Source organism: Apodemus sylvaticus, chromosome 3 (assembly GCF_947179515.1).
Source record: "Apodemus sylvaticus chromosome 3, mApoSyl1.1, whole genome shotgun sequence".
Classification (NCBI taxonomy): Eukaryota; Metazoa; Chordata; class Mammalia; order Rodentia; family Muridae; genus Apodemus; species Apodemus sylvaticus.
Window position 1 is genome coordinate 162,953,486 of NC_067474.1, and position 26,404 is coordinate 162,979,889.

Sequence of the window (26,404 nt, forward strand, 5' to 3'; positions counted from 1 at the left end):
TTGTTTTTTTTTTTGAGACAGGGTTTCTCTGTGTAGCCCTGGCTCTCCTGGAACTCACTCTGTAGACCAGGCTGGCCTTGAACTCAGAAATCCACCTGCCTCTGCCTCCCAAGTGCTGGGATTAAAGCCATGCGCAACCATGCCCAGCAGAAAATTTTAATGGCTCTCTTAAATGCTTCCTGAGTGACATTTCCTGGGGAGACAAAACATATATTCATCTAAGCACCCCAAATGGAAACTGGAAAAAAAAAAAAACAGGTCAAACTGGATTAATCAATGAGCTTTATTGGATATACTTACAGGACAAAGAGGAAGATCATTTTGATGATGAAAACACAAGGGGCTCACAGTAACTTGTTATCCTGAAACTTGAACTCAGCATTTGGTAGAGATTATGAATACTGGATACTCCAAGCATATCTGTAGATATCTTTTTTTTTGAGTGAGTGAGTGAGAGAGAGAGAGAGAGAGAGAAAGAGAGAGAGAGAGAGAGAGAGAATGTTTCTCTGTATAGACCAGGCTAGGCTGTAACTCAGAAATCTGCCTGCATCTACCCCCAAAGTGATGGGATTAAAGACATGCACCACCACTGACCAGGCCTGTAGTCATCTCTATAGGATAAAGAACATCCTATTTCTTTAGGTGTCTCAGTGTACCAAATCCTCACTTAAGCATAATTTGTCTGAATTTCTTTATGTGAATTAAATATCAAGAATGCTGTCAGTATTATTAAACAATTTGAAAGGTGTATTACATAACTTAATTAGGTTTCCTTTTGAACCATTTATTTCAGTTTCAAGGAAAGTGTCCAAAAATACTACATTCTTCTGGTTTCCGTAATGGTTTTTATCTTATAATATTTAAGAGTGAACAAGTAAAACTTTCCTATATTGTCACATTTTTCAGAGTATTTCCCCACAGAAATAGTTCACATTATCTAAGATTTCAACACGGCATGAATGCTTTCACACGTTTTGTATACTTATGAAAATTCTGTAGTATAGAGAAATTATTTGCATTTGTAAGGTTTCTCTCCTATAGGAGTTCTATGATGAATTCTAAGATTGCCTTTGTCAGTATTTATCACATTCACTACATTTGTAAGGTTATTCTCTTGTATGAATTCACTGATGACATTGCAAATTCACTCCATTTGTAAGGTATTTCTTCTGTGTGGATTCTCTGATGGAAATGAAGATTGCATTTGAAGGTAAAGCATTTGTCACATTCACTGCATCTGTATGGTTTCTCTCTTGCCTGAATTGTCTAATGACTTCGAACACTGCATTTTTGGGCAAATCATTTGTCACAATCACTGCACTTCTAAGGTTTCTCTCCTGTATGAGTTCTATGATGAATCCTAAGACTGCCTTTGTCAGTAAAACATTTGTCACATTCACTACATTGGTAAGGTTTCTCTCTGGTATGAATTCGCTGATGACTATGAAGATTGTATTTTGTAGTAAAGCATTTGTTGCATGCACTGCATTTGTAAGGTTTCTCTCCTGTATGAATTCTATGATGAATTTTAAGACTGCCTTTATCAGTAAAGCATTTGTCACATTCACTGCATTTGTAAGGTTTCTCTCCTGTATGAATTCTCTGATGACTATGAAGACTCCATTTTTGGGTAAAGCATTTGTCACATTCACTGCATTTGTAAGGTTTCTCTCCTGTATGTGTTCTCTGATGACTATGACAATGGCATTTATTGGCAAAACATTTGTCACATTCACTGCATTTGTAAGGTTTCTCTCCTGTATGAGTTCTTTGATGACTTTGAAGACTGGATTTGTGTGTAAAGCATTTGTCACATTTACTGCACTTGTAAGGTTTCTCTCCTGTATGAATTCGCTGATGACATTGCAGACTATCTTTGTACTTAAAGCATTTGTCACATTCACTGCATTTGTAAGGTTTCTCTCCAGTATGAGTTCTCTGATGAATTCTCAGATGAGGTTTGTCAATGAAGCATTTGTCACATTCACTACATTTGTACGGTTTCTCTCCTGTATGAATTCGTTGATGACTTTGAAGATGGCATTTTTTGGTAAAGCTTTTGTCACATTCACTACATTTGTAAGGTTTCTCTCCTGTATGAGTTCTATAATGAATTCTAAGAATGCCTTTGGCAATAAAGCATTTGTCACATTCACTGCATTTGTAAGGTTTCTCTCCTGTATGAATTCTCTGATGAATTCTAAGACTGCCTTTGTCAATAAAGCATTTGTTACATTCACTGCATTTGTAAGGTTTCTCTCCTGTATGAATTCGCTGATGACATTGCAGATTATATTTGTACTTAAAGCATTTGTCACATTCACTGCATTTGTAAGGTTTCTCTCCTGTATGAATTCGTTGATGACTATGAAGACTCCATTTATGGGTAAAGCATTTGTCACATTCACTGCATTTGTAAAGCTTCTTATCATTATTGTTTTGTTTCAGCATAACTTTATGGTTAGATGCAATACCCTTATCAAATTCTGTACTGTTATTTTCTTTCTTCCCTATGTGTATTCCTTGATTTAGATTATTTATAGAGCACTCATTTAAACACTTTACACAGTCTTTATATTTGGAAACTTCTCTGGTTTTCCCAATTTTAAGTCTTTTCAGGTTTGAGGATTGAAGTGAGGCATCTCTGTGGTTAGTTTTCTCAGGTTTACTTTGGGTGGATTCATTAATCATTTTGCTGAGCTCATTACATTTATAAGACTTCTCTTGCATATTCACATGTTCATGGACATTGCACTCTGTGTCTTGATCTAAGACCTTCTGATGTCTTCCACATATGAGATGATTTTCTGAAAAATTACAAATAGATATATCAGGGATTACTGTATTGACGAATAAGAGATTCAGTAATGCGTGTCTGCTGACATTTCAGGATAACTAGACCTTCTCAAGAATTTGTGCTCTCAAAACAGGTTTTTGTTTTTTCATAATGATTACATGGATGCTCAGAAAACCCTCAATTCTGATCTATATCAACTGACAGGAAATGATAATACACTTCTAAATCTTGTTTTAAAAACTGCACTTTGCAGAAGCTAGGACAAATAAGTGTTTGATCAGTACGGAACTTTCACAAAGTAGATCTCTGAACAATGTACCTCTAAATTTTTATTATAATTTGATTTATAGTGACACTGTGTAGCTTAATCAGCTAGAAATTAATGATGTAAAATGAATCCTCTATATATGCTTGTTTCACCGAGCAAATTGCTAGGATTAAGATCATGCTGTACCAGTAATAAACACAGAGACCACATGTCAAAATGTAAACAAACAAGTAACATCAAAATTCCCCAATAAAAACACACCTCTATATCTACTTAAAACCATTAGCATTGTTTAAAAAAACCTAAATGAGGAAATCACCATCTTATCTGGGGACACTATGGTCTTAGAGATGCTGGGAAGTCTGACATATTCAGGGCAACATGTAAGGAACCTTCTCTGGCAGTTAAACCCACTGGGAATCCCAAGGAGCCTGGTGGTCTCTGGACCCATCCACCCCTAAACCCATGCATTCCGAATTCCACTCCCCGTTAGCCTGCTCCTTCTGCCTCAGCAGAAACCACATTGTCTGAATCTCTGAAAACACCACAGTCTCAAGGAATCCAGGAAATCCACTGCACACAGGGCAACTCTTCTGTATCATGCATGGCAACAGACCCCACAGTCTGAAGACCTCCTAGGAAAACAGCAACAAAAAAGGCAACAGCCCCACAGTCTGAAGGCCTGATGTGAGGTTTGCTATAGTAGGTCAACTGGCCTGACAGGAGACTGGCACCAACTCAGGGACACCAAGAGGCAGGCATCAGTCAAAGACACTCAGACCACCTAGCACCAAGGATAGCCAGATGGTGAGAGGCAAGTGGAAGAACATAAGCAATAGAACTTTGGCATCATCAGAACATAGTTCTCCCATCACAGCAAGCCCTGGTACAACAATACACCAGAAAACAAGGAAGCTGATCTAAAATACTATGTCAAGAAGATAATAGAGTCCTTTAGAAAGGATATAATAACTAAGTGAAAAAAATACAGGAAAATGCGGTAAATAGGTAGAAGACATTAAAAAGGAAACAAATAAATCCCTTAAAGAAATATAGGAAAACACAGTTAAATATGTGAAGAATTAAAGAAAGCAATCCAAGACCAGAAAGTTTATGTAGAAACAATAAAGAAAACACAAATGGAGGCAAACCTTGAAATGGAAAAATCTAGGAAAGAGTTCATGAATTACAAACATAAGCACCAACAACATAATACAAAAGATTGAATAGAGAATATCAGGTATAAAAGATATCTTAGATGAGTTTGACAAAAAAAGTCAAAGAAAATTAAAAACATAAACATCTCATAACCCGAAACATCCAGGAAAACCAGGACATAACGAAAAGGCAACAATCTAATAATAATAGGAATAGACGAGATCAATGATTCCCAGCTCAAATGGGCATAAAATACCTTCAACAAAATCATAGAAGAAAACTTCCCCAACCTAATGAAAGAGAAGATCATAAATGTACAAAAAGCCTACAGAACACCAAATACACTGGACCAGAAAAGAAAATCCTCTTATCACATAATATTCAAAACATTAAATGCACAGAACAAAGAAACAGTATTAAAAGCTGCAAGTCTTTATATAAAGGCAGACCTAACATAATTACACCTGACTACTCAACTGACACATGAAAAGTCAAGAGAGATTGCACAGAGGTCATGTCAACCCTAAGAGAACTCAAATGGCAGCCCAGGCTACTATACAAAGCAAAACTCTCCATCAACACAGATTAAAAAAACAAAATATTCCCACACTAAATGAAATTCAAACAATATCTATAAACGAATGCAGCCTTACTGGGCTTTCTAGAAGGAAAATTCCAACAAAAGGAGGGTACTTATACCACAGAAAAAACAAGATATTCATCATCTCACAACAAAGCCAAAAGAAGAGAGCCACAAGCACATAAAGCCACCTACATAAGCAAACATAACAGGAACCAACAGTCATCTGTCTTGACTATTTCTCAATATCAACACACTCAATTCTGCTATAAAAAGACATATGCTAACAGACTGGGTATACAAACAGGATCCAGAATTTTGCTACATACAAAAAACACACCTCAATAACAAAGACAGACACTATATCAGAGTAAAATGGAGAAAAAGTCTTCCAAGCAAAAGCTCCCAAGAAACAAGCAGAGTTGCCATCCTAATATTCAATAAAATAGACTTTCAACCAAAAGTTTTCAAGTAAGATGAGGACAGACACTTCATATTCACCAAAGAAAAAAATCCAACAAAAAAGTCTCAATTCTGAACACCTAAACCCCAAATACAAGGGCACTCACATTAATAAAAAAAATTTACTAAAGTTCAAAATACACACTGAACCCCACACAATACTAGGAGAATTCTTCAACACCCAATTCTCACTAATGGATAGGTCACTAAAGCAAAAACTAAACAGAGACACAGTGTAGTTAATAGAGGTTATGAACTAAATTGATTTAGCAGAAATCTACAGAACATTTCACTCTAAACTAAAACGTACCTGCTTCTCAGCACCTCATGGTACCTTCTTCAAAACTGATTATATAATCAGTCGCAAAACAAGCCTCAACTAATATAAGAGGATTGAAATAATCACATGAATCCTATCAGATCACCACAGAGTAAGGTTGTTCTTTTTTTAGAAGTTTCATTTATTATAAGTAAATACACCCCAGAAGAGGGCATCAATCTCATTATGGATGGCTCTGAGCCAACATGGATTTGAACAAGACCTTCAGAAGAGCAGTCAGTGTTCTTATCATCTCTTCAGACTAAGGCTGGTCTTTAATAACAACACAAACAACAGAAAACTCACATAACCCTAGAAACTGAATAAGTCTCTACTCTATGATAAATTGGTCAGGGAAGAAATAACAAATGAAATTAAATATTTCATGAAATTCAATGAATATGAAGACACACCATACCCTAACTTATAGAACACTGAGTACCCTGGTAAAGCAATTGGAGAGATCCTACACTAGCAACTCAACAGCATATCTAAGAGCTCTAGAACAAAAAGAAGCAAACATACCCAAGAGAAGTAGATAACAGCAAATAGTCAAACTCAGAACTGAAGTCAATCAAATAGAAGGAAAAAGAACTATACAAAGAATCAGGAAAAACAAATAATGTTTTGGTTTTTTTTTGCAAAAATCAGATAAACTCCTAGTGAAACAAACTAGTGAGCCCAGAGACAGTATCCAAACTAAGAAAATCAGAAATGAAAAGAGACACATAACAACACAATGGAAGAAATTCAAAAAATCATCAGATCCTACTAAAAAGCCTATATTCAACAAAACTAGAAAATCTAGGTGAAATGGATGGTTTTCTAGACAGATATCATGTGATGATATCACAGTATACATGAACAATACCAAAAATACTAGCAGAGTTCTTCTATAGCTGATAAACAACTTTTACAAGGTAGCTGGATATAATTAACTCAAATCAGTAGTCTTCCTTTATAGGATGCATAAATGGAATGAGAAAGGAATTAGAGAAACAACACCCTTCAAAGTAGTCACAAATAATGTAAAAAAAAAAAAAAAATCATGGGGTAACCTCTAACCAAACAAGTGAAATATCAAGAACTTCACATCTCTCGAGAAAGAAATCGATTAAGACATCAGAAAATAGAGATCTACCATACTCATGAATTGATAGTAAAAATGGCCATCCAACCAAAAGCAATCTACAGATTACTGCAGTTACTATCAAAATCCCAACAAAATTCTTCAAAGATATGGACAAAGAAATTCTCAAATTCATCTGGAAAAGCAAACAAACCCAGAGTAGCTAAAATAATTCTTTACAATAAAAGAACTATGTGAAATCACCATCCTAGACCTCAAGCTACACTACACAGAAATAGTGATTAAAACAACATGGTGGGCTGGGGAGATGGCTCAGCGGTTAAGAGCACCCGACTGTTCTTCCAGAGGTCCTGAGTTCAATTCCCAGCAACCACATGGTGGCTCACAACCATCTGTAATGGAATCTGATGCCCTCTTCTGGTGTGTCTGAAGAGAGCAATGGTATACTCATATAAATAAATAAATAAATAAATAAATAAATAAATAAATAAATAAATCTTTAAAAAAAAACATGGTATTGGTACAGAGACAGACAGTTGATCAATTGATAAGAAGTGAAGATCCAGAAATAAAATCACATACTTATGGACACTTGATCTTGGGCAGAGGCCAAAAATAGGCAACAGAAAACAGAAAGCATCTTCAATAAATGGTGCCAGTCTAACTGGCACTCTGTATGTAGAAAAAGGAAAATAGATACATACGTTATCACCATGCACAAAGCTCAAGTCAAAGTAGATCAAGGACTTTAACATAAAACCAGATGCACTGAATCTAATAAGAGATAAATTTGGAAAGAGCCTCAAACTCCCTGGCACAGGGGGAAAATTCCTAAATAGAATTCCAATAGATCAGTCTCTAGGATCAAGAATCAATAAATGTGACCTCATGAAATTGAACAGCTTTTGTAAGTCAAAAAGACATACCAGCAACCTACAGGTTGGGAAAAATATTCTTTAATCCCATGTCCAACAGAGGGCTGAAACCCAAAATGAAAAGAAAGAATGTAAGAAGATAACCATGAAGACACACAACAACCCAAACAAAAAATGGGTATAGAATTAAATAGAGAATTCAAAACAAAGAAATGTCAAATGGGTGAAAAGCACTTAAGGAAACTTTGAAAGTACTTAGTGAACAAGGTAATGGAAATTAAAACGACCCAGAGATTCCAACTTGTACAAATCAGAATGTCTAATATCAAAAAGTCATGTGGGCTTTGTCTCTGTTGTAAAGAGTTGCTTACTGTTTACATTTTTCTCTTTCTATACAACAGAAAGTACAACATTTTGTGGTTTTTAGAGAATTGCTTAATTGGACACAAGTATTTTGATAATAAAACCAATATTAAGGCTGAAAAATCATAAATAAGTAAAGAGTTTATAATATAATTATAAAATTAAGTGCTGAAATTATTATGTATATAGAAATATAATTGCTTATTCTGAATATTTTTTCAACTCTGATGTTTCCAATTAAAGCAATATAAGAGGTATGGAAAGACCTCAAAGAACATAGCACTAGATACTCTTCCAAAGAAAGCAGAGAACTGTAAAGTAAATACCATAAAAATTTATGATTCTAACCACAACTTCCCTTATTCTAATGGTCTTTTGACATTTCAGTGAGTTTACATAAACAGTATGTAAGAAAATTCAAATACTGATTCAGGAATTCAACAAGTGTAGTCTTACCCACAAACAGAAGATTGTTGTAATTCTCCAGCATCACATCCATGTACAATGCCCGCTGAGTAAAACTGAGACATTTCCATTCCTCCAGTGAGAAGTCCAGAGCCACATCCTTGAAGGTTAACAGACCCTGCAATGGAAAACTAGTTATTTGTTACCGGACAAAATTGCTTTCCTATGTTAATAAAAAGCCCTTAAGAATAGGAGATACTAGCCTGGCAGTGGTGGTGTATGCCTTTAATCCCAGCACTTGGGAGGCAGAGACAGAGGCAGGATTTCTGAGGTGGAGGCCAGCCTGGTCTACAAAGTGAGTTCCAGGACAGCCAGGGCTATACAGAGAAAACCCTGTTTCGAAAAGAACCAGAAAGAATGAAAGAATGAAAGAAAGGAAGGAAGGAAAGAAGGAAGGAAGGAAGGAAGGAAGGAAGGAAGGAAGGAAGGAAGGAAGGAAGGAAGGAAGGAAGGAAGGAAGGAAGGAAGGAAGGAAGGAAGGACAAAAGAAAGGACAAAAGAAAGAACAAAAGAAAGAATAGGAGATATTTTCTGATACAAAAAAGGAAAGGAAAATATTGAAGGACAAATGTTTTCTAAGTTTCATGGAGATGCGTCTGAAGTTATGAATTACTGCTCTTTCATAGACAATCTATACAATGACTTACTACAATGCTCTAATTCATTAAGGCTCTCACCTTCAAGAATTTTCTGTGGTTTTCTGGGACCTTAGCAGCAAATAAAAAATTTGCAACCAGCACTACACTGAAAATTTATGTGTGCAGTTGGGATTGTATAATATCTTTTAAAGTCCTCTACTATGAAATTTGTTTCCCAGAATCCTCATGTCACTGCACAATGTATTTTTAAACACAGTTCTTTAAAATACATTCATCTTTGCTGAGCATCACTGGCAGGGAGAATATACAGCACATACACATAATTTCAGGCAAATGTAACCAACATACATCATACAAAAAAGATGTTTACAAAATTTACTTTCCTAAAATACATAGACTTCCTTGCATTTAAATCTCTGAGAATGCATGATAGTTATCTTAAAAGCTGCAAACATTTGCAGACCATACCACGTACATTTGATATCTTTATTCATTAATGTACTTTTATGAAGTATGCATTGATATTAAGTATAAAACCAGTGTCAAATCACAGATAGTCAAGTTATGATGAGGAAAAATATGTGTTCAATTATACAATGTCCACTTTACCCAAATATGGACACTAATTCAATCATGTGTAATGCTGGGTCTCACATGACTGTATTGTAGCATATCTATTTGTCATTTTGAGGCCTAGGTAAAAGTCTACAAACTTTCTATAAACAAACAAACAACAAAAAAAAAATAGGTAGAATATGAAATAGAAAACTAATGGACGGAATAAATGTTCGAGTTTTTTTTCTTTAAACAGAAAAAAACTACAAAGTCAGAACACATATAAAACATTCAAAATGACACAGAATCAAATAATTAGGGAACTATTTTATGAAAGTATATTCATGACCAAGAATTAGAAAAACTGGGGTTAGGGAGATGGCTCAGGGTTTAAGAGCACTGACTGCTCTTCCAGAGGACCTGAGTTAAATTCCTAGCAATCAAAAAGTGCCTCACAACTATCTTTATTGGAAATTTGATGCCCTCTTCTGGTGTGTCTGAAGACAATGACAGTGTACTCACATATATGAAATAAATAAATAAACCTTTTAAAAGAAGAATTAGAAAAACCACTATTGGAGAGGTTTACATTATTTAATGTTAAATAGAAGCTGGGAAAAGAAACACAGATAATAAAAACTTCATACATTTCATATGACCTTTCACACCAGAATACTTAGGTATGTAAGTGTGTGTAATTAAATGTCATGTGTCACAATGCATTTTGATGAAGTAGAGTCATTTTCTTTGATTAAATCTTGTTTAGAATTGAGGGAGAACCACGCTAACACTTTATTAATATGGAATACTTTATTCCTCATGGGATTGACTTAATGGAACAATATTCTGGCAACCATAAAATTAATTAAAACTTCACCATAAACCCCAGTGCATAGGATCTCAAACTTCCTGATAACTGTAAGATACCCACAACACAACTGTGAGAGTGGCGGCAGAAAATGCACCCCTGCTCCGCTCCTGCCCCTTTCCCAGCCCAACAGCTCCTCTGACCTGGCAGGGGACAGGACGAGCTGCTGAATGTCCTAGGAGGCAAGCACAGCAACTGCAGCTTAAGGAAGTTTTCAGGTCCTGCAAATACTAGGTCAATTATATAGGTAAAAAAAATATTGAAAAAAATAAAAACATCACCACAACCCTTCAGTTTTACTGGTGTAATATATCATTTCAGGGCAGAAGAAACATAGTAAATGAACAATTCTTCCTTCTAAAGAAGAAAAGGGAACAAAATTGGAAAAGAAATTCTAAGCAAATGGTCCCAAAGAACAAGCTAGAGTATCCATTCAAATATCAAAGAAAACTGACTTTCAACAAAAAAGTGATTTAAAAAAAAATGAGGAAGGACAACACTTCATTCACATCAAAGGCAAAATCTACCAAGAGAAACTCTCGATTGTAAACATGTATGTCCCAAATGCAAGGACACTCACATTTGTAAGCAAATCTTTACTAAAAGTCAAGGCACACATTGAGCCTGACACAATAATAGTAGGAGACTTCAACAGCACACTCTTAGCAATAGACAGATCATAGAAACAGAAACTAAACAGAGACATAGTGAAACTAAGGGAAGTTATGAACCAAATGGATTTAATGATGAACCAAATGGATTTAATCTTCAGATTATTTTACCATAAAACAAAACAAAAAAAAATATGTTCTTATTAGCACCTCACTGTGTGTTCCTCAAAATTCATATAATTGGACAGAAAACAAGTGTCAACTGATACAGGAAGATCGCAATAATCTCATGCATCCTATCACATCACCACAGACTAAGAATTGTAGTCAATAAAAACAAAAGCACCAGAAAGCCCACATACTCATGGAAGCTGAAAAACTCACTACTCAATAACAACTTGGTCAGGGGAGAAATAGAAATAGAAATTAAAGACTTTTTAGAATTTAACAAAAGTGAAGGAACAACGTATCCAAACTTATTGGGCACAATGACTAGAGGAAAATTCATGGCTCTGAGAGCATCCATAAAGAAATTGGAGAGATCATACACTACCAACTTAACAGCATATCTGACAGCTCTAGAAGAAAAAGAAGCAAACACACCCTAGAGGAATAGAAGGCAGGAAACAATCAAACTCAGAGATGAAGTCAACCAAGCAGCAACAAAGAAAACTGTATAAAGAATCAAAAGAACCAGGAACTGATTCATGGAGAAAATCAGCAAGATGGATAAACCCTTAGCCAGACTAAAAGCCACAGAGACCTTATCCAAATTAACAAAATCAGAAATGAAAAGGGAGACATAACAACAGAAACTGAGGAAATTAAAAAAAAAAAAAACATAAGATATTGTAACAAAAGCCTATATTCAACATAACTGGAAAATTTAAATGCACTAGGTGATTTTCAGACTAGCTGCCAGGTACCAAAGTTAAATCAGGATCACAGAAACCACCAAAAACAGTCCCATAATGCCCAAAATGAAAAGCCCAGGTTGAGATGGGTTTAATGCAGAAGTCTATCAGATGTTCAAAGAAGACTTAATACCAATCCTTTTCAAATTATTCCACAAAATAGAATCAGAAAGAACACTACCTAATTTCTTCTATGAAGCCAGTTACACTGATATGAAAATACTTAAAGACCCAACAAAGAAAGAGAACTTCAGACCAGTTTTCCATATCAGTCTCAATGCAAAATACTCAATAAAATTCTAGAAAACTGAATCCAAGAACACATCAAAATGATCAATCACCATGATCAAGTAGGCTTCATCCCAGGGACTCAGGGGTGGTTCAATATACAGAAATCCATCAACATAATACACTGTATCAAGAATCTCAAAGAGCGAAAACAAATGATCATCTTATTAGATGATTAAAAAGCCTTTGACAAAATACAAGACCCCTAGTTGTTATAAACCTCGGAAATATCAGTAATTCAATGCCCATAACAAAATATATTGAAAGCAAACCAATAGCCAAAATCAAACTAAATGGAGAAAAACTTGAAGCACTCCTACTAAAATCAGGGACTAGACAAGGCTGTCCACTCTCTCCCTATCTATTCAACATAGTACTCAAAGTTCTGGAAAGAGCAATTAGACTGCAAAAGGAGGACAAAGGGATACAAATTGGAAAGGAAGAAGTCAAGATATCACTATTTGCTGATGATATGATGGTGTACATAAATGACAACAAAAATTCTACCAGAGAAGTCATAGAGCTAGTGAACAACATCAGAAAACATTAACTCAAACAAATCAGAAGCCTTCTTCTACTCAAAGGATAAATGGGTGGAGAATGAAATTAGGGAAACAACACTCTTCACAATATGTGACTCTAACCAAGGAAGTGAAAGATCTGTTTGACAAGAACTTCAAGTGCCTGAAGAAAGAATTCAAAGAAGACCTCAGAAGATGGAAAGATCTCGCATGCTCATGGATCAGCAGGATTAACAGAAAAATGGCCATCTTACCAAAAGCAATGTGCAGAACCAATTCAATACCCATCAAAATTCCAACTCCATTCTTCACAGAGATAGAACAATTCCCAAATTGATCTGGAATAGCAAAAAACGCAGGATACAAGAACTAATCTCAATAATATGTGAATTTCATTGGGTATCACCGTCCCTGCCCTCAAATTCTAGTACAAAGCAATAGTGATAAAAACCACATGGAACTGGTACAAAGACAGGTAGGCAGGATAATGGAGTAGAATTGAAGACCCAGAAATAAACTCACACACCAAAAGATAAAGGGAAATAACTATTTCTGTATTGAGAACTTGTCGTAGAGCACCACACTGGGCAGTATCTCTTCTGAGACAGATTCCAGGTGTAAACCCATGATCATTAAATGCCAAAAAAATGCCATAAAATGCCAAAAAAAAAAAAAAAAAGATACAGTCCACACAACTCAAATAGGTCAACAAGCTGAAGGGCCCAAGTGAGGCCCTTTGGAGAGAGAAAAAAGCAATCACAGGTAAGGAGGGAGGGACCTGGGAATGAAACTGGACAGGGGAGAGGGCAGGAAGTAGGGAACCTGATCTGGTATTGGGTGAGGGAAAAGGACTGAAGCCCTGAGAGCCAGCAGAAAGAATGGAAACATGCAACCTCAGGAGGTAGGAGGTTGCAGGACCCTCCAGAATGCACCAGAGACCTGGGGCTGGGGGGTGAGAGACTCTCAGGACTCAAAGGGAGAGAGACCTTAGATTTAATATATCACAGTAGGGAGAGAGAACTTATAGAGCCTACCTCCAGCAAGAAGACAGGGCATCAAGTAAGGGAGGAGGCAGACATCTCAGTCAAAACTCTGATCCATATTTGTTCCTGTCTGAAAGAACTGCAGGGTTGGAAATGGAGAGGAGGCTGAGCAAAAGAAGGTACAGCAACAGGCCCAAAGTGGGATTCAGCTCAAGAGGGTCTTCCAAGGCCTGACACTGTTACTGAGGCTTTGGAGTGCTCACAAAAAAAAAAAAACCTATCATGTCTGCACTTCAGAAAACCCAAGAAGCAGCTGAAAGAGTCAGATGCAGATATTTGCACCCAACCAATGGACAGAAGCTACTGACCTCTCTGGTTGATTTAGGGAAAGGTAAGAAGAAGCTGAGGAGGAGGGCAATCCTGTAGGAGAAGTAGCAGTCTCAACCTGGACCCTCAGATCCTCAGATCTCACAGATACTGGGACATCAACCATGCAGCATACACCAGCTGTTATGAGACCCCAACACATATACAGTAGAGGACAGTTGGGTCTGGGTTCAGTCAGAGAAGATGCGCCTGAGCCTCGAGAGACTAGAGGCCCCAGGGATTTTAGAGGTCTGCTTGAGTGGGGTAATGGGTGGGAGGGTGGGGAAATCCTGGTGGAGACAGGGAGGAGGCATGTGATATGGAACAGCCAGGTGGTGGATTGGGTGGGGGGTAAAATCTGGAGCGTAAAACCATAAATTAATTAAGTAATTAATTAATTAAAGACAAAAAAGTTTTAAAATGAAAAAAAAATGCAATCTGCACCTGCTCACAAACATTCAGTGTTTTGGCAAAAGAAAGACACATATTCCTGCCACCATCTGTGCTTCGAGGAAGCTAATATTTTTACTTTTAGGATTATAGACAGTGGGCTCTTATAATTTTATCCTTCTACAACTTGTTCTCTTCCATACATTGCTCAGTGATATCAGTATCCACATATTTCTATATCCACAATCACAAGCTTTTGTCTGGAACCCTGAAATATCTGAAATATAACTTATGTGACACATGAGACTTTCCTTCTACATTAAAAGTACCCAACTCCATCTAATGTAGAAGGTAGCCATCAACAGAATTTTTAAGAATCATTTACAATAGATTCTCTTTGAGACCCGCAGGTCTTCATTCCATGGAAGTTGGAAGTTCTCACATTTGAAAATCCAGTGAAAATATAATGGTGTTATGTAAGTAAAAGGTCTAAACATTCAATTTTCATTATTCCATAAGAAAATGAAGATCATAGAAAATGAGCCCTTTAGATACCATTACCACATATAGATAATAAAACTTTTGAATAGTGTGAATGATATAGAGATTTCTAACACAAACGTGGACAGCACACTGACCTGAGGAGTGTTTACCAGAGAAGCACTCATGCTTTTTGTTGTTCTTCTCCCAGTTTCAAATACTGGAACTCTTCTTGAAATGTCACTACACCGTTTGAAAAACACAAAGATGAAATTAATACAACTCCATTATGGACAATGCTAAACCACATTAAAATACATTAAAAGCAAAATGATACCAGGAATATTGTCAACATTTCGACAGACATGAGAGCATGGAGTGACATATTTCGTGTGAAAAGGAATATGAGTATAATCTGAGGCCTCTCTCTAACATCAGCCTGCACCAGACAAAAACAGAAAGCACATGCATACCTGCTGTAAAGCACTACTACTCAGAGTTATTTCTGAGCACTTATCTTCCAGGGTCTACTAGACTCAAGGACCCATAGCTACTGTCTTCCAGGATCGATGCGTAGAATTGAATGGTGTTTCATTAGCCATCACACTAAAATACGATATCTGACTCTTTGATGTGATCCCATTTCATTTTACCAATTAGACACAGTATATTCACTTTCCATGTGTGCCTGTTGTCTTGGAGTACAGAGATTCTATCTGCCAAATATCTGGGCTTTTGCAAAAAAAAAAAAAAAAAAATTAGTTGTCAACAGATTCAGTTATAGCCATTTTCATCATCTAAGATTTCCGATTGGTCATGAGAAAAAACCCTATATTCCCAATTTACTACTTTCAATATGGCCGTGTTTTCTAACGCCCATGCACACCATTGTATGCATTGATCTAGATCCCTTGACATCTACATGAATGCATTAATATGTGAAATATTACAATTGAAGCCAGAAATCTCTTTAAATAAAATTCAATTCTGCTAAAACTTTATGCCAATTGATCTCCACTTTTCTAATAGTGTGGTAAACTTTTATTACAGTTCCAGGAACTCATCTACAAGTCTCAGACCCACATGCTGATTGATAAAAAGATGGTGTATCAGTTCCCAAGACCATAAGAAATATGTGCTTTGTGATGGTTAGTCTTTGACTTCCCTCGTGGAACTGTCAATTGATCACAAAGAAGTCATAATTCAAGGGTTTTTAGAACATGGGTTCTAGGCAATGTGAAAACAATTACCAAGGAAGAGGCATAGTAGAAACTCACTGATAGCTGCCAGATATAATATGCATACACAAGCATAAAATGAATGATTTCAGGGTATGCCCTTGGAATGATTCACTAGTTATATCAAATCTGCTAAAATACTCTCACTATTGGAATACCTTCCTGAACATGCATATATCTGAATCTTGGCATAGTTCCAGGCTGATCTCAGGTTCTCAATAATCAGTAATGAATATGAATACAGTGAAACTCTTAGAGCCTTGCTGCTACGGATTTAATCTCTGGCCATCACTCTTATAGGTTCGCATAAGAGTGATGAGAAAGAATGTGTGATATGGGTCTCCTAGCATACTTATCAAAATATATACATACACATATATGCACACAAATACATACACATACATATGCTTATGAATGAATAAAAACAAAAGACCTCATTCTGAATGTTGAGATACTATTACTAAGGAAAGTTGTCATGACCATGGTATCAGCAAATATTCAGTGATTTTTTATGTATTTCATTGACGTTACATATCTCTCACGTCAAGTGATTCTCTTAGCATTTAACAGGTATGTGAATGGCCTTTTTCTTTTTATTTTATTTTATTTATTTATTTATTTTTTTTTTTTTTTTTTGGATTTGGTTTTTCGAGACAGGGTTTCTCTGTGTAGCCCTGGCTGTCCTGGAACTCACTCTGTAGACCAGGCTGGCCTCAAACTCAGAAATCTGCCTGCCTCTGCCTCCCAGAGTACTAGGATTACAGGCATGCGCCACCACTGCCCAGCATGAATGGTCTTTTTCAATGCCCCTGCCTCAGAAGATTAGATTGGGAAAAGGAAGATGATGGAGTATCATAGATTGTCCTATAAAATTAATGAGAATTGATGAGGAAAACATTTATTTCCTAAGAACAGTAAGTAAGCTTTCTATGCCAGAACTCCAGGCCAGGGAATAAGCAAGTGGGCAAACCCAGGCCCTCGGTGATCCTTCTAACACTGTCTGAGGAATAAACATATGCAGCACCAAATTCACTATTTCCTTTCAAAAAATCCCACTGTAAACGTGCACAGAAAATAGTGCAGAAAACAGAAAGAAGGGGAATGTGGTGCAGTCATCACACAAAGCTGACTTTACCTGCATTCAAAAGCAACTGACCATAGAAATACACACACAGAAAATAACAACAGTACAGTGCACCAGTGTAAACTGTAAAATGTTTCTCTCTAATAGATGCAGAAAGTAAACTCAACTTGACTTTATTCCAGAGACTCAAAACAGTTTCAACAAGCACAAACCAAACAACACCAAGGCACAAAATATGTACAATCAGTGAGAGAAGACTCACAACCCTGTCACTATATCTATGAAAGACCTACAGCAAAATATCACAGTGGATCACTATGAAGGGTCTAAAGAAGGTGAAAGAGAAGGAAAATCACTGAATCTAATGAAGATAATAGTGAACATCCCAAACCTATCACGACACAAGCTGAAGACAGCTGTCATCAATCCACTCTACTCAGAAGACAGACAAGGATGTGCAAAGCCTTCACACTAACTTTTCATAGTGCAGCAGTGCTTACAAAGAGAAAGTAAGATTTAGAATATTTTCAATGTTCTCCTAAATATATGATGAATGCAAATTTTCTCAAATTATAAGAAACACAATTCTTCAACTCAAGAGCTATAAATATCCCAAGACAATAATCCAATCTGACAAATCACCAAATAAGTTATAAAAAATACAAGACAATATCATTTGGTTTTATATATTCACAAAGAATAATCTGAGAAGTCACAAGACAACTCAGTGTCTAAACAGATCTCGGACATGCTAGTTTAGAACACAAAGTTCTATAAAACGGCTCTGTAGTTTGATGGGTGTAAGGAGTCATTAATGGCCCTCCCTGGATGCTGAGCCTTGTGCTGTTTTACCAACCCATCTGACAATGAATGTCTGCCACTGTAGTAGTGACAAGTAGGTAACAGAAACTTTACTGGTTTGAACTGAGGTCAGCCTACAAAGGAAATACAGACATGGCACTGGAAGCTGGTCAAAACTCACTCTAAAAATCACAGACCCAAAAGTGAATTTATCACTGACATACTGCTATATGTAGAAATACTGGACATGCATTTGATTTGTTGGTGCGTTCAGCCTAAGTTAGACAAACATAGTTTGTAAAAGGAAAACTGCCAATTGAGAGAGTGTTGAGTAAAAAGCCAGCAGTGGGGGAACAGAAAAGCACTAAAAAATGGTGGAACTGGAGTTATGGAAACCCATACCATCATTTACCATGAAACATGGAATTATGAATATATGATAATGTGGATACAGATTATCATATAATATACATATAATGAGATAATATGTCTCAGAACATACATGAAACACAAGGATATAATGAAAACCTGAATAACAAGAGAGGGGACAGAGAATGAAGAGATGGTAACTGTGCAAGCACTCTGGGGAACTTCTTGTGCAAAGGCCACTCAACTGAAAATGCAAGCACTAGGGATTTAGACAGCACAGATTAAAATCAATTACAGGAGCTTTGTAATAGCTAAAGTAGCAAAGAAACCAAATAATGCAAATACTTCCCAGAATGTTTCTCTGTAAATATTGTAACAAATATAATTTGTGTGGAAAAAATGAGGATAATCCAAAATTTAAGTGATAGAAAATTTACTGAAAACAAGAATTTCTGTAAAACAGAAATTGGAGACTCAGGGAAAAATATAATGCTGTCACAAATGTACAATATGTAAAACTTGATGCCCTGGGCATTTGTAAACAGCATCAAGTAGTAATAATAATTGGTCATAGGAATACATGAATTTTTAGGGAGTAATCAGGACATTTTTTTCAAAGCATGTCACTTTATGATTCTTGACTGTAACATACAAGCTGAGTATTGTTGTCATTTCTATAAGCAACAGATCATAAATTCCTGCTCCAGTGAAAGATGCTGTGCTTTAAATTCAGAAGTAGTAAATACATAAAATTAATCTGTATCATTGAATTATTTTGTCTATGTGTATAATGAGGAAAGTACATCTTCAATTTCATCGAGACTGAACAAGTGGTCATTCTAGAATGGGAAGAATAACCCATGGTTGTCCATGCTTCCACCATGAAGGCAATATGAACACTGGGACTTTGACTTTAAATCTTGGAACTGACATTTCCTCAAATACACACCTGAATCTGGATAAACACAATTCCACACTTTTGAGACTTCCAGTCAAAGTTTACTATCACTTGGGTCATCACAATCCTTTTAAGGTAGACGAACTCAAATATCAATGTGTCGTGTTCAGACACTGGGACTCTTGAGTACTAGAAGACCATAGCTTATAGCCTAGCATTCTCTAGGAAAGTCTCTGACACTGGATTCCTATACTCCAGGATGCATCTCCCTTTTGCCACACCTAAATCCTGTAACAATGTCTATCCTTTCCTAGTTGTCTTGTCCTATCCCTTACCATCAAAAGAGATGATATTATATTAGCATACAGTAGTACTAAATATTTATCCATAGATTAAAATCAGGACAGCATGAAATAATATTTTTTCAAGCCCCGAGAGAAAATAACTGGCAACTACAATGTTAAATCCAGAAAAGTAGCTCCTAGTATTGACAGTGTATAAGGTACATTAGAACGTAGTAATACATTAAGACATTTTCCAGTCAAAAACCTCCTTAGATAATAAACTAATGAAAATTTGCACAAAAGAATAAGATAAATTTTTCATGAGATTGTAGGAAATAAGACATTTCCTGCGAAGTATGAATGAATACAAGAAAACTAGGAATACAATATCGTGAAGCTCTATCCCACACAAGGAATGGAGAACAATATGAACAATACAGGCCCACTCACAATGACAGCAAACCTTCTAGATTACTAATCCTAAGGAAAACAATCTCACAAAGACCAATTTCCTTGAACAATCATCAAAGAAGTTCACAATAAAATTCTTGGTAGAAGTCAGAATAGATGAAACAGATATCTACTTAATGAAGAGTATTAATTTGTGAAGATTGGTTTTCATTTCAGGAAGAAGAAATTCTGCATATCTAAACTGATCGATTATTATGTAGGGATATTTGAACCTGTTCCGACTTATGGTGTGGTTTGTTCCCTGGCACACAACTTGAATCAGTATGATTGGAAGGCAAGCATGCACTTAGTACTCACTTTAATCCCAAACAACAAAAGGACAGTTACTGAGTAGAAGGAGGCACCCCTGTTTGAAAGTGATGTCTAATTGAATGGAAGAAAATGTGCAATGTCAAAGATCTGGCAGAACAGGATATACACAATTCTCCTGAAATGAGAGGGGAAAGGGAAGCTACATAAGGGAGAGAAAGTCAGCACAGGAAGAAGACAATAGTAAAGGAATGCAGTAGACTGCACGGGCAGCAGAACGGTACAGCTGAGAGAGCAGGGCAACAGAGAGGGAGAAGGAAACAGTTTTATTGGGAGAGTTTGACAAATTCAGATTGAAAAGAACATGCGCTGGGCAGTGGTGGTGCAGGCCTTTAATAGTAACCAGTTGGGAGGCAGAGCAGGCAGATGTGTGAGTACAAGGCCAGCCTGGTCTACAGAGTTCTAGGACTGTCAGGAATACACAGAGAAACACTATCTGGAAAAACAAAAAGGAAAGAAAAAGGAAAAACAAGTAAAAAAAAAAAAAGAGAACATGCTAGACATAGGTGACTACAGAATGAACAAGAGAAAGAAGACAAGGGCCAGCAGATTTAAAAAAAGATTGCTAAATTAATGTAAGGCCAAGCTGAGCAATTGAGTGTCTCAGAGAAGAACCAGATTGAAAGAGTCAGCTGGGAGAGGAGTTGGAGCTGGAACAGCAGAGCAGCACCAGCCAGTTAAGAGCTGAGAATGAACAAAGAAGGGAGAGCTTATTCAGCAGGAAATTTCACAGACAGAAAACACTCTAGGTCTAGATAAGACTGTACACAGGCTAGAGTCTTTCAGTCCTGGGCCTAGATAAATGGACAGAGGCAGTAAGCCTCCCAGACAATAATTACAATTGGAAAATAAAAGTTACTTTACAGCCCTGTGGAAAATTGAACACTGCTCAGTAAAAAAGCTTTCTAGAATGTAAGAAGAAAAGAAACATACCTCAGAATACTAAGGAAAAGAGACTCAACCAAACAGTAGAGAAAAGATCAACAGTAATTCTTCTCTAATCAGGAATAATTCAACACAGTGCATCAGTGAGAACACAACTGAAGGACTAAATATCATTTAGACTGGACAGAATATGTGATTCAGAAAGCAAGTGCAGCTTCTGGAGAAAAACAACTCAGCTCACATCATACACGGTGTCAACAAATGTCATGGATGGACTCTGTGGTGGTGGCATTCATAGTGTCAAAACCTGCTATGCAGACTGGGGCAGGAGGCAGTTATCCATGGCCAGACCCAGATTTGCATCCTGTGATCTACAATCTCAATCTGCCAGAAAAGGCAAGGCCACTAGTATCACAGAGGCAAGACTATCTGTGGGTAACAGAAAATTTTCTGGTTCAAGCAGAGACCAGCCCCAAAGGAAATAAAATAGATAAGATTCAACTGAGAATCTGGCTAAAATACAAAAGGGAGGTCACAGACACTAGGAGGGAATCCAGTACAGATCTTTGCTTCATATGTAAATGGCCCTGCCACACCCTGATGCTGATTTCAGTCTGCCTAAAAGAAACTTTGTTTTCAATGGGCATCTGCAAATTCAGAGCCTCAAAACTAATTAAATATTAACATCAACTGACTGCTGACGGCACTGCCTACCAAGGGAAATCCATATTGTCACATCTAATATTATTCCCAATGAAATTTTCCAGAATCATTAATCAAATAGCATATGGAAAAATGCTCTGACAGGTGAGCCCCCACCCCACCCCTTGTTCACTCCTTCTAACATACCTGGATCCTTTGATAGAGTCTCCTTGGCCTTTACCACCCAGGCCTCTTAGTTTTGATTTATACTTATGTAGATCTGGCTGAGCATATGGAGACCTGAAAATGGGAAAATATTGTTCAGAAAGAACCTGGAACTTTTCATGGGACAAAAATAAAAGATGCCAACATCAGGCAAAAGGATAAATATGAAGGAAAGAGATGATATCATGAAAATGTCTCTTTACATCTGAGGATTTCAGTTTGCCCTATGTGATGTGAGAATCAGTCACTCAGTTAACACATGTACAGAGTCCTTTTCCCAGCAACATGGAGGAGGAACAAGGAAGAATGTAAGAAAACTATTGTGACACACAGAATCCAGACTGTTGAACTTCTCCAACAAGGGGTCCCTGTGAAAAAAAGCCGAGTGCAGGGGTGGGGGGTGTCTAAGCATTCCCACACCTGCAAGAACTCAGCAAACCATGATTGTGCAAGGGCAGAGTGCTTCTCATGAACCAAGGAGACATTTTTCTGAAGGAAGTGAGCAATCATGATCATTTCACAGGTGCTGTCTAATTTGTTCTTAATCCATAGTAAATTTCCTACTTATAAAAATATCTTGGCCGGACGGTGGTGGCACACACCTGTAATCCCAGCACTCTGGGAGGCAGAGGCAGGCGGATTTCTGAGTTCGAGGCCAGCCTGGTCTACAGAGGGAGTCCCAGGACAGCCATGGCTACACAGAGAAACCCTGTCTCAGGAAAAAACAAATCCAAAAAACAAAACAAACAAATATATATATCTTGGCCTGATATCAGCACCTCACAGCATGCTGTGCAAAACTGAGGAAGGATTCAAAGACATTCAGGGGTCAGCGCTACCAGAAGAGCCTGTTAACATATCAATGAAGACCCAGCAGAGTAAAGTGGTTTCTTTTCTCCTGTTATCTCTTGGCCTCCCCTCTAACCTCATACACACCTTCAATTTCCCCACCCCAGCCCCAGCTGCAGGCCAGGTTCAATCTGGACCCAACCAGTTAACTCTGAATGCTTTCTCCCTCAAAGTAAAATGCCAAAAATTAACCTCACCACCAGCCCAGAACCAGGTATCTTCTTGCAATACTGCAGGTTGCATGTCTTAGGAAAATAATAAAGCCTCATAGCAAACTACAATGGACTATAAAACCACCTGTAGCATGTGAACAAAGTCCATGTCTTGGTCAGGATGTAATATTTTATAAAGCTTGCCCACACAGGTGGAATTGGTTTTCCTCTGGTGACACTCAGGGTTAACAGAACCTACTATACATCTTTTCCTCAGCCTTACCTGGCTGCAATCCTGTCTTCATTTTTAATTTAAACTTAAGGTGTAACATTAATAATAAGCCTATGAAGACACATTTCTGGATTCTGTATTTACATCAAAGGCTGCATATACCTCAGTGTTAAATTAATGGAGAGTATAACTTTGCTTGGTTATTGTTAATATTTACAGAAATATAATGGTGCTTTATAACGAAACTTTTCTAATTCGATCAAATCTGCACTGGTCCCCCATATGAAAACTACCTACAAAGCTCTCTCGGGATACCTATTCAGTTCCCTGGAGAAAGGGAAATGAAATGGTAAACGGAGGAGCAGGGGAGTTGAGAAAGCCTGAATGAATTTGACTTCGAGGAGCTTTATTAAGGTTTTTTTGAAAAGAAATCCTCCTAGTATACAAACTGCAGATATGTCCAAGGACCTTTGAGGCTATTTCAGAAAAAAATATTCTGGCAACCATAAAATAAACTAAAACGTCACCATAAACCCCAGTTCACAGGATCTCAAACTTCCTGATAATGGTAAGATACCCACAACACAATTGTGAGGGTGGCGGCAGAAAATGCACCCCTGCTCCACACCCCAGCTCCGCTCCTGCCCCTTTCCCAGCCCAACAGCTCCTCTGACCTGGCAGGGGACAGGACGAGCTGCTGGATGTCCTAGGAGGCGAGCACAGCAACTGCAGCTTAAGGAAGTTTTCAGGTTCCGCAAATACGAGGCACTAGTGCCCCGCCCTAACTTTCAGACCACAAAGCTCCCGAGATGCAGGGAGAATGCTGGAAGGGCGGGACTTCCTGTCACTTCCGCCTCCTTCCTCAGGCCACTCCTTCTGGACCCGCCCAATACTCAGCTGCTTCCTGTAACTCTAAGCCCACCTCCTGCGGGAACTTTTAATTAATTAGCTTCCCGATTCTTCACAGCAATTTTTGCTGTTTTGGATTTTTGCTTGCTTGCCTGCTTATTACTCCTTTGTTTTTATTCTGTCTTTTTCTTAAACTCATCTAATTATGCAGGAGGCTCACACTCGCCATCAGGAATCTCTCCTCCACTTCTGTAGCAGGCTGCCTTCCACACAGCTTCCCAGGACCTACTCTGCACAGCTTCTCCACAAGCTTGCTGCCAGACTAGACCAGAGCCGGATGTAGAAAGACACTGCACCTGGGTTCTAAACTCTTCAGAAACAAGTAATCCTGCCTAACTTCTCACACTGTGAGTCTAGCCCCGGGCTAAAAATGCACACAATAAAGCAATCCCTCTGAATTCTGATACTCAGAACAAATACCTAAACAAAGTAAAACTAAGATAAATTGTCCTTGGCACAAACCACAAACCATATATGTATCCTATAAGGAGGGAAATTTATATGATATCCAAGATAAAGAATTGAAAACCCAGAATCGTGATCAAAGATATCAAATTGGAAACCCATGTAAATCAACTCAAAGAGAACAGGAACAAAATGATTTGTGGGCAAGAAAATATTAGAAGATGTCCAACGGAAATGAGGACAACATAGGATATGAAAACTGAGTTCAATAGGTGCTCATTTAAGTTGATATGTGGTAGGAAAAGAAACCATTTTAAACTGTATCTGCCTTTTCATTTCCCAAATGTCCTGGAAGATTACATTGTAACACAATATGGAAAAAATAAACTGGTCTCTGGAGTCTGCAAAAAAGAAAAGAATTCATACTGAAGACAAACCCTATAAAAGTAATCAATGGGGTAAAGCCTTGACACATCATTATCATTTAAATGTCATGAAAGAATTTATACTGAAGAGAAATACTACAAATATAAGCAATGTTGTTAGCATGAGGTGCATCTGAGACAGATAGAAGTGACTTTACAGCCAGCTCCTCCATCCAGTGAGGAAACTCATCTGTAGGCAACAGCACTGCTCCTGCATCTGTTGCCATGGCACCCACCATGTGCTTCCCTTTCATGTGCTTCACATGCCTTACAGATTGGATAAAAGAGTCTTCCCCTGTCCCACAGCCCCTTCTCTTCTTCTTATATCTCACCCCCTCTCAGAGGCTGCTTCTGGCAATAAAACCTCCCACATGAGATCTGAAGCTATGTCTGGGATTTTGCCTGCCTATTCTAACAAATATGAAGAAGCTTTGTCACAGAAATAACCTCTCAGAATGTATTAAAGAATCCATATTGGAAGGAAATTTTGTGAATAAGCAATGTGATAAAGCCTTCAAATGTTGTTAGAAATCGTGAGAAAAGCCATGCTGCAGAGAAATCCTGTTAATGTATTCAGTTTGGTAAAATGGCACTTACAGGTACCTTTATACAAGAGTGCAAACTTTAGTGTGTCATGAGTCTGTTGCATATCTCTGAAGTATTAAGGAACTGAAAAAAAACCCATACTGAAGGGAATAAATATCTATAAAGGAAGTGGTAATATCTTTAGGTAAAGTTACATCCAGTCAAACATAATTATTGATTCTTGAGACTAAGAGTCTGATAAGTGTCAACAATCCATGCAAACATTATGATCTCACTCTTTATTTTGTTTGTACTTGCAAACTCATATGGAAAAATGCCCTAGGAATTTAATCAAAAAGGCAACCCTTTTAGGTTTCACAGTTGTCTTCAATTACATGAAATAACTCATCCAAGTGTGAAGCTTTATGGGTGTGTATCAGAGCCCTTTCTGTTGTAGTGATAAAACTCAATGTCTATGGCAACTTATAAAAGTGTTCCATTTGGTTTAGTGTTGAGGGGGATATGTGGTCATCAAGAGGGTGGCATCCCAACAAGTGTCACATAGAGCAGCTAAAACAGGAAGCTCAGAGATGACTTCCAAACCTGAAGAATGAAGCAGAGACTGGGACCTAGACATGGTGGATGGATGTAAAACCTTAAACCCACTCCAAGTGATATTGTTTCCACCAAGACAGCATTTCCTAAATCTTACCAAACAATACTACCAACAAGGATTGACTTTTCTGACT

The 26,404-nt window shown here is 37.4% G+C and overlaps 2 protein-coding genes across 3 annotated transcripts in view; both read right to left on the reverse strand.

Moving 5' to 3' along the window:
• Positions 1-24,155, reverse strand: part of LOC127681612 (zinc finger protein 420-like) — a 662,660-nt gene extending 638,505 nt beyond the window's left edge. Inside the window, exon 1 of one of the 2 annotated variants that reach the window (XM_052178068.1) lies at positions 24,066-24,155. The gene's annotated coding sequence lies outside the window, so the exon portion shown is untranslated. Of the gene's footprint in view, positions 1-10,542; positions 10,720-24,065 lie in introns of those variants that run through there. The other variant, XM_052178066.1, reaches the window with a different exon arrangement.
• On the reverse strand, positions 270-24,151 carry LOC127681628 (zinc finger protein OZF-like). The gene is made up of 6 exons (XM_052178104.1): positions 24,066-24,151; positions 22,141-22,233; positions 15,426-15,684; positions 15,111-15,195; positions 8,369-8,495; positions 270-2,807 (listed from the first exon to the last, which is right to left on the reverse strand). Exons 4-6 carry the CDS (start codon positions 15,138-15,140, stop codon positions 1,324-1,326), a joined length of 1,641 nt encoding a protein of 546 aa, XP_052034064.1. The 5' UTR covers positions 15,141-15,195; positions 15,426-15,684; positions 22,141-22,233; positions 24,066-24,151; the 3' UTR covers positions 270-1,323.
• Positions 24,156-26,404: the final 2,249 nt, after the last annotated feature.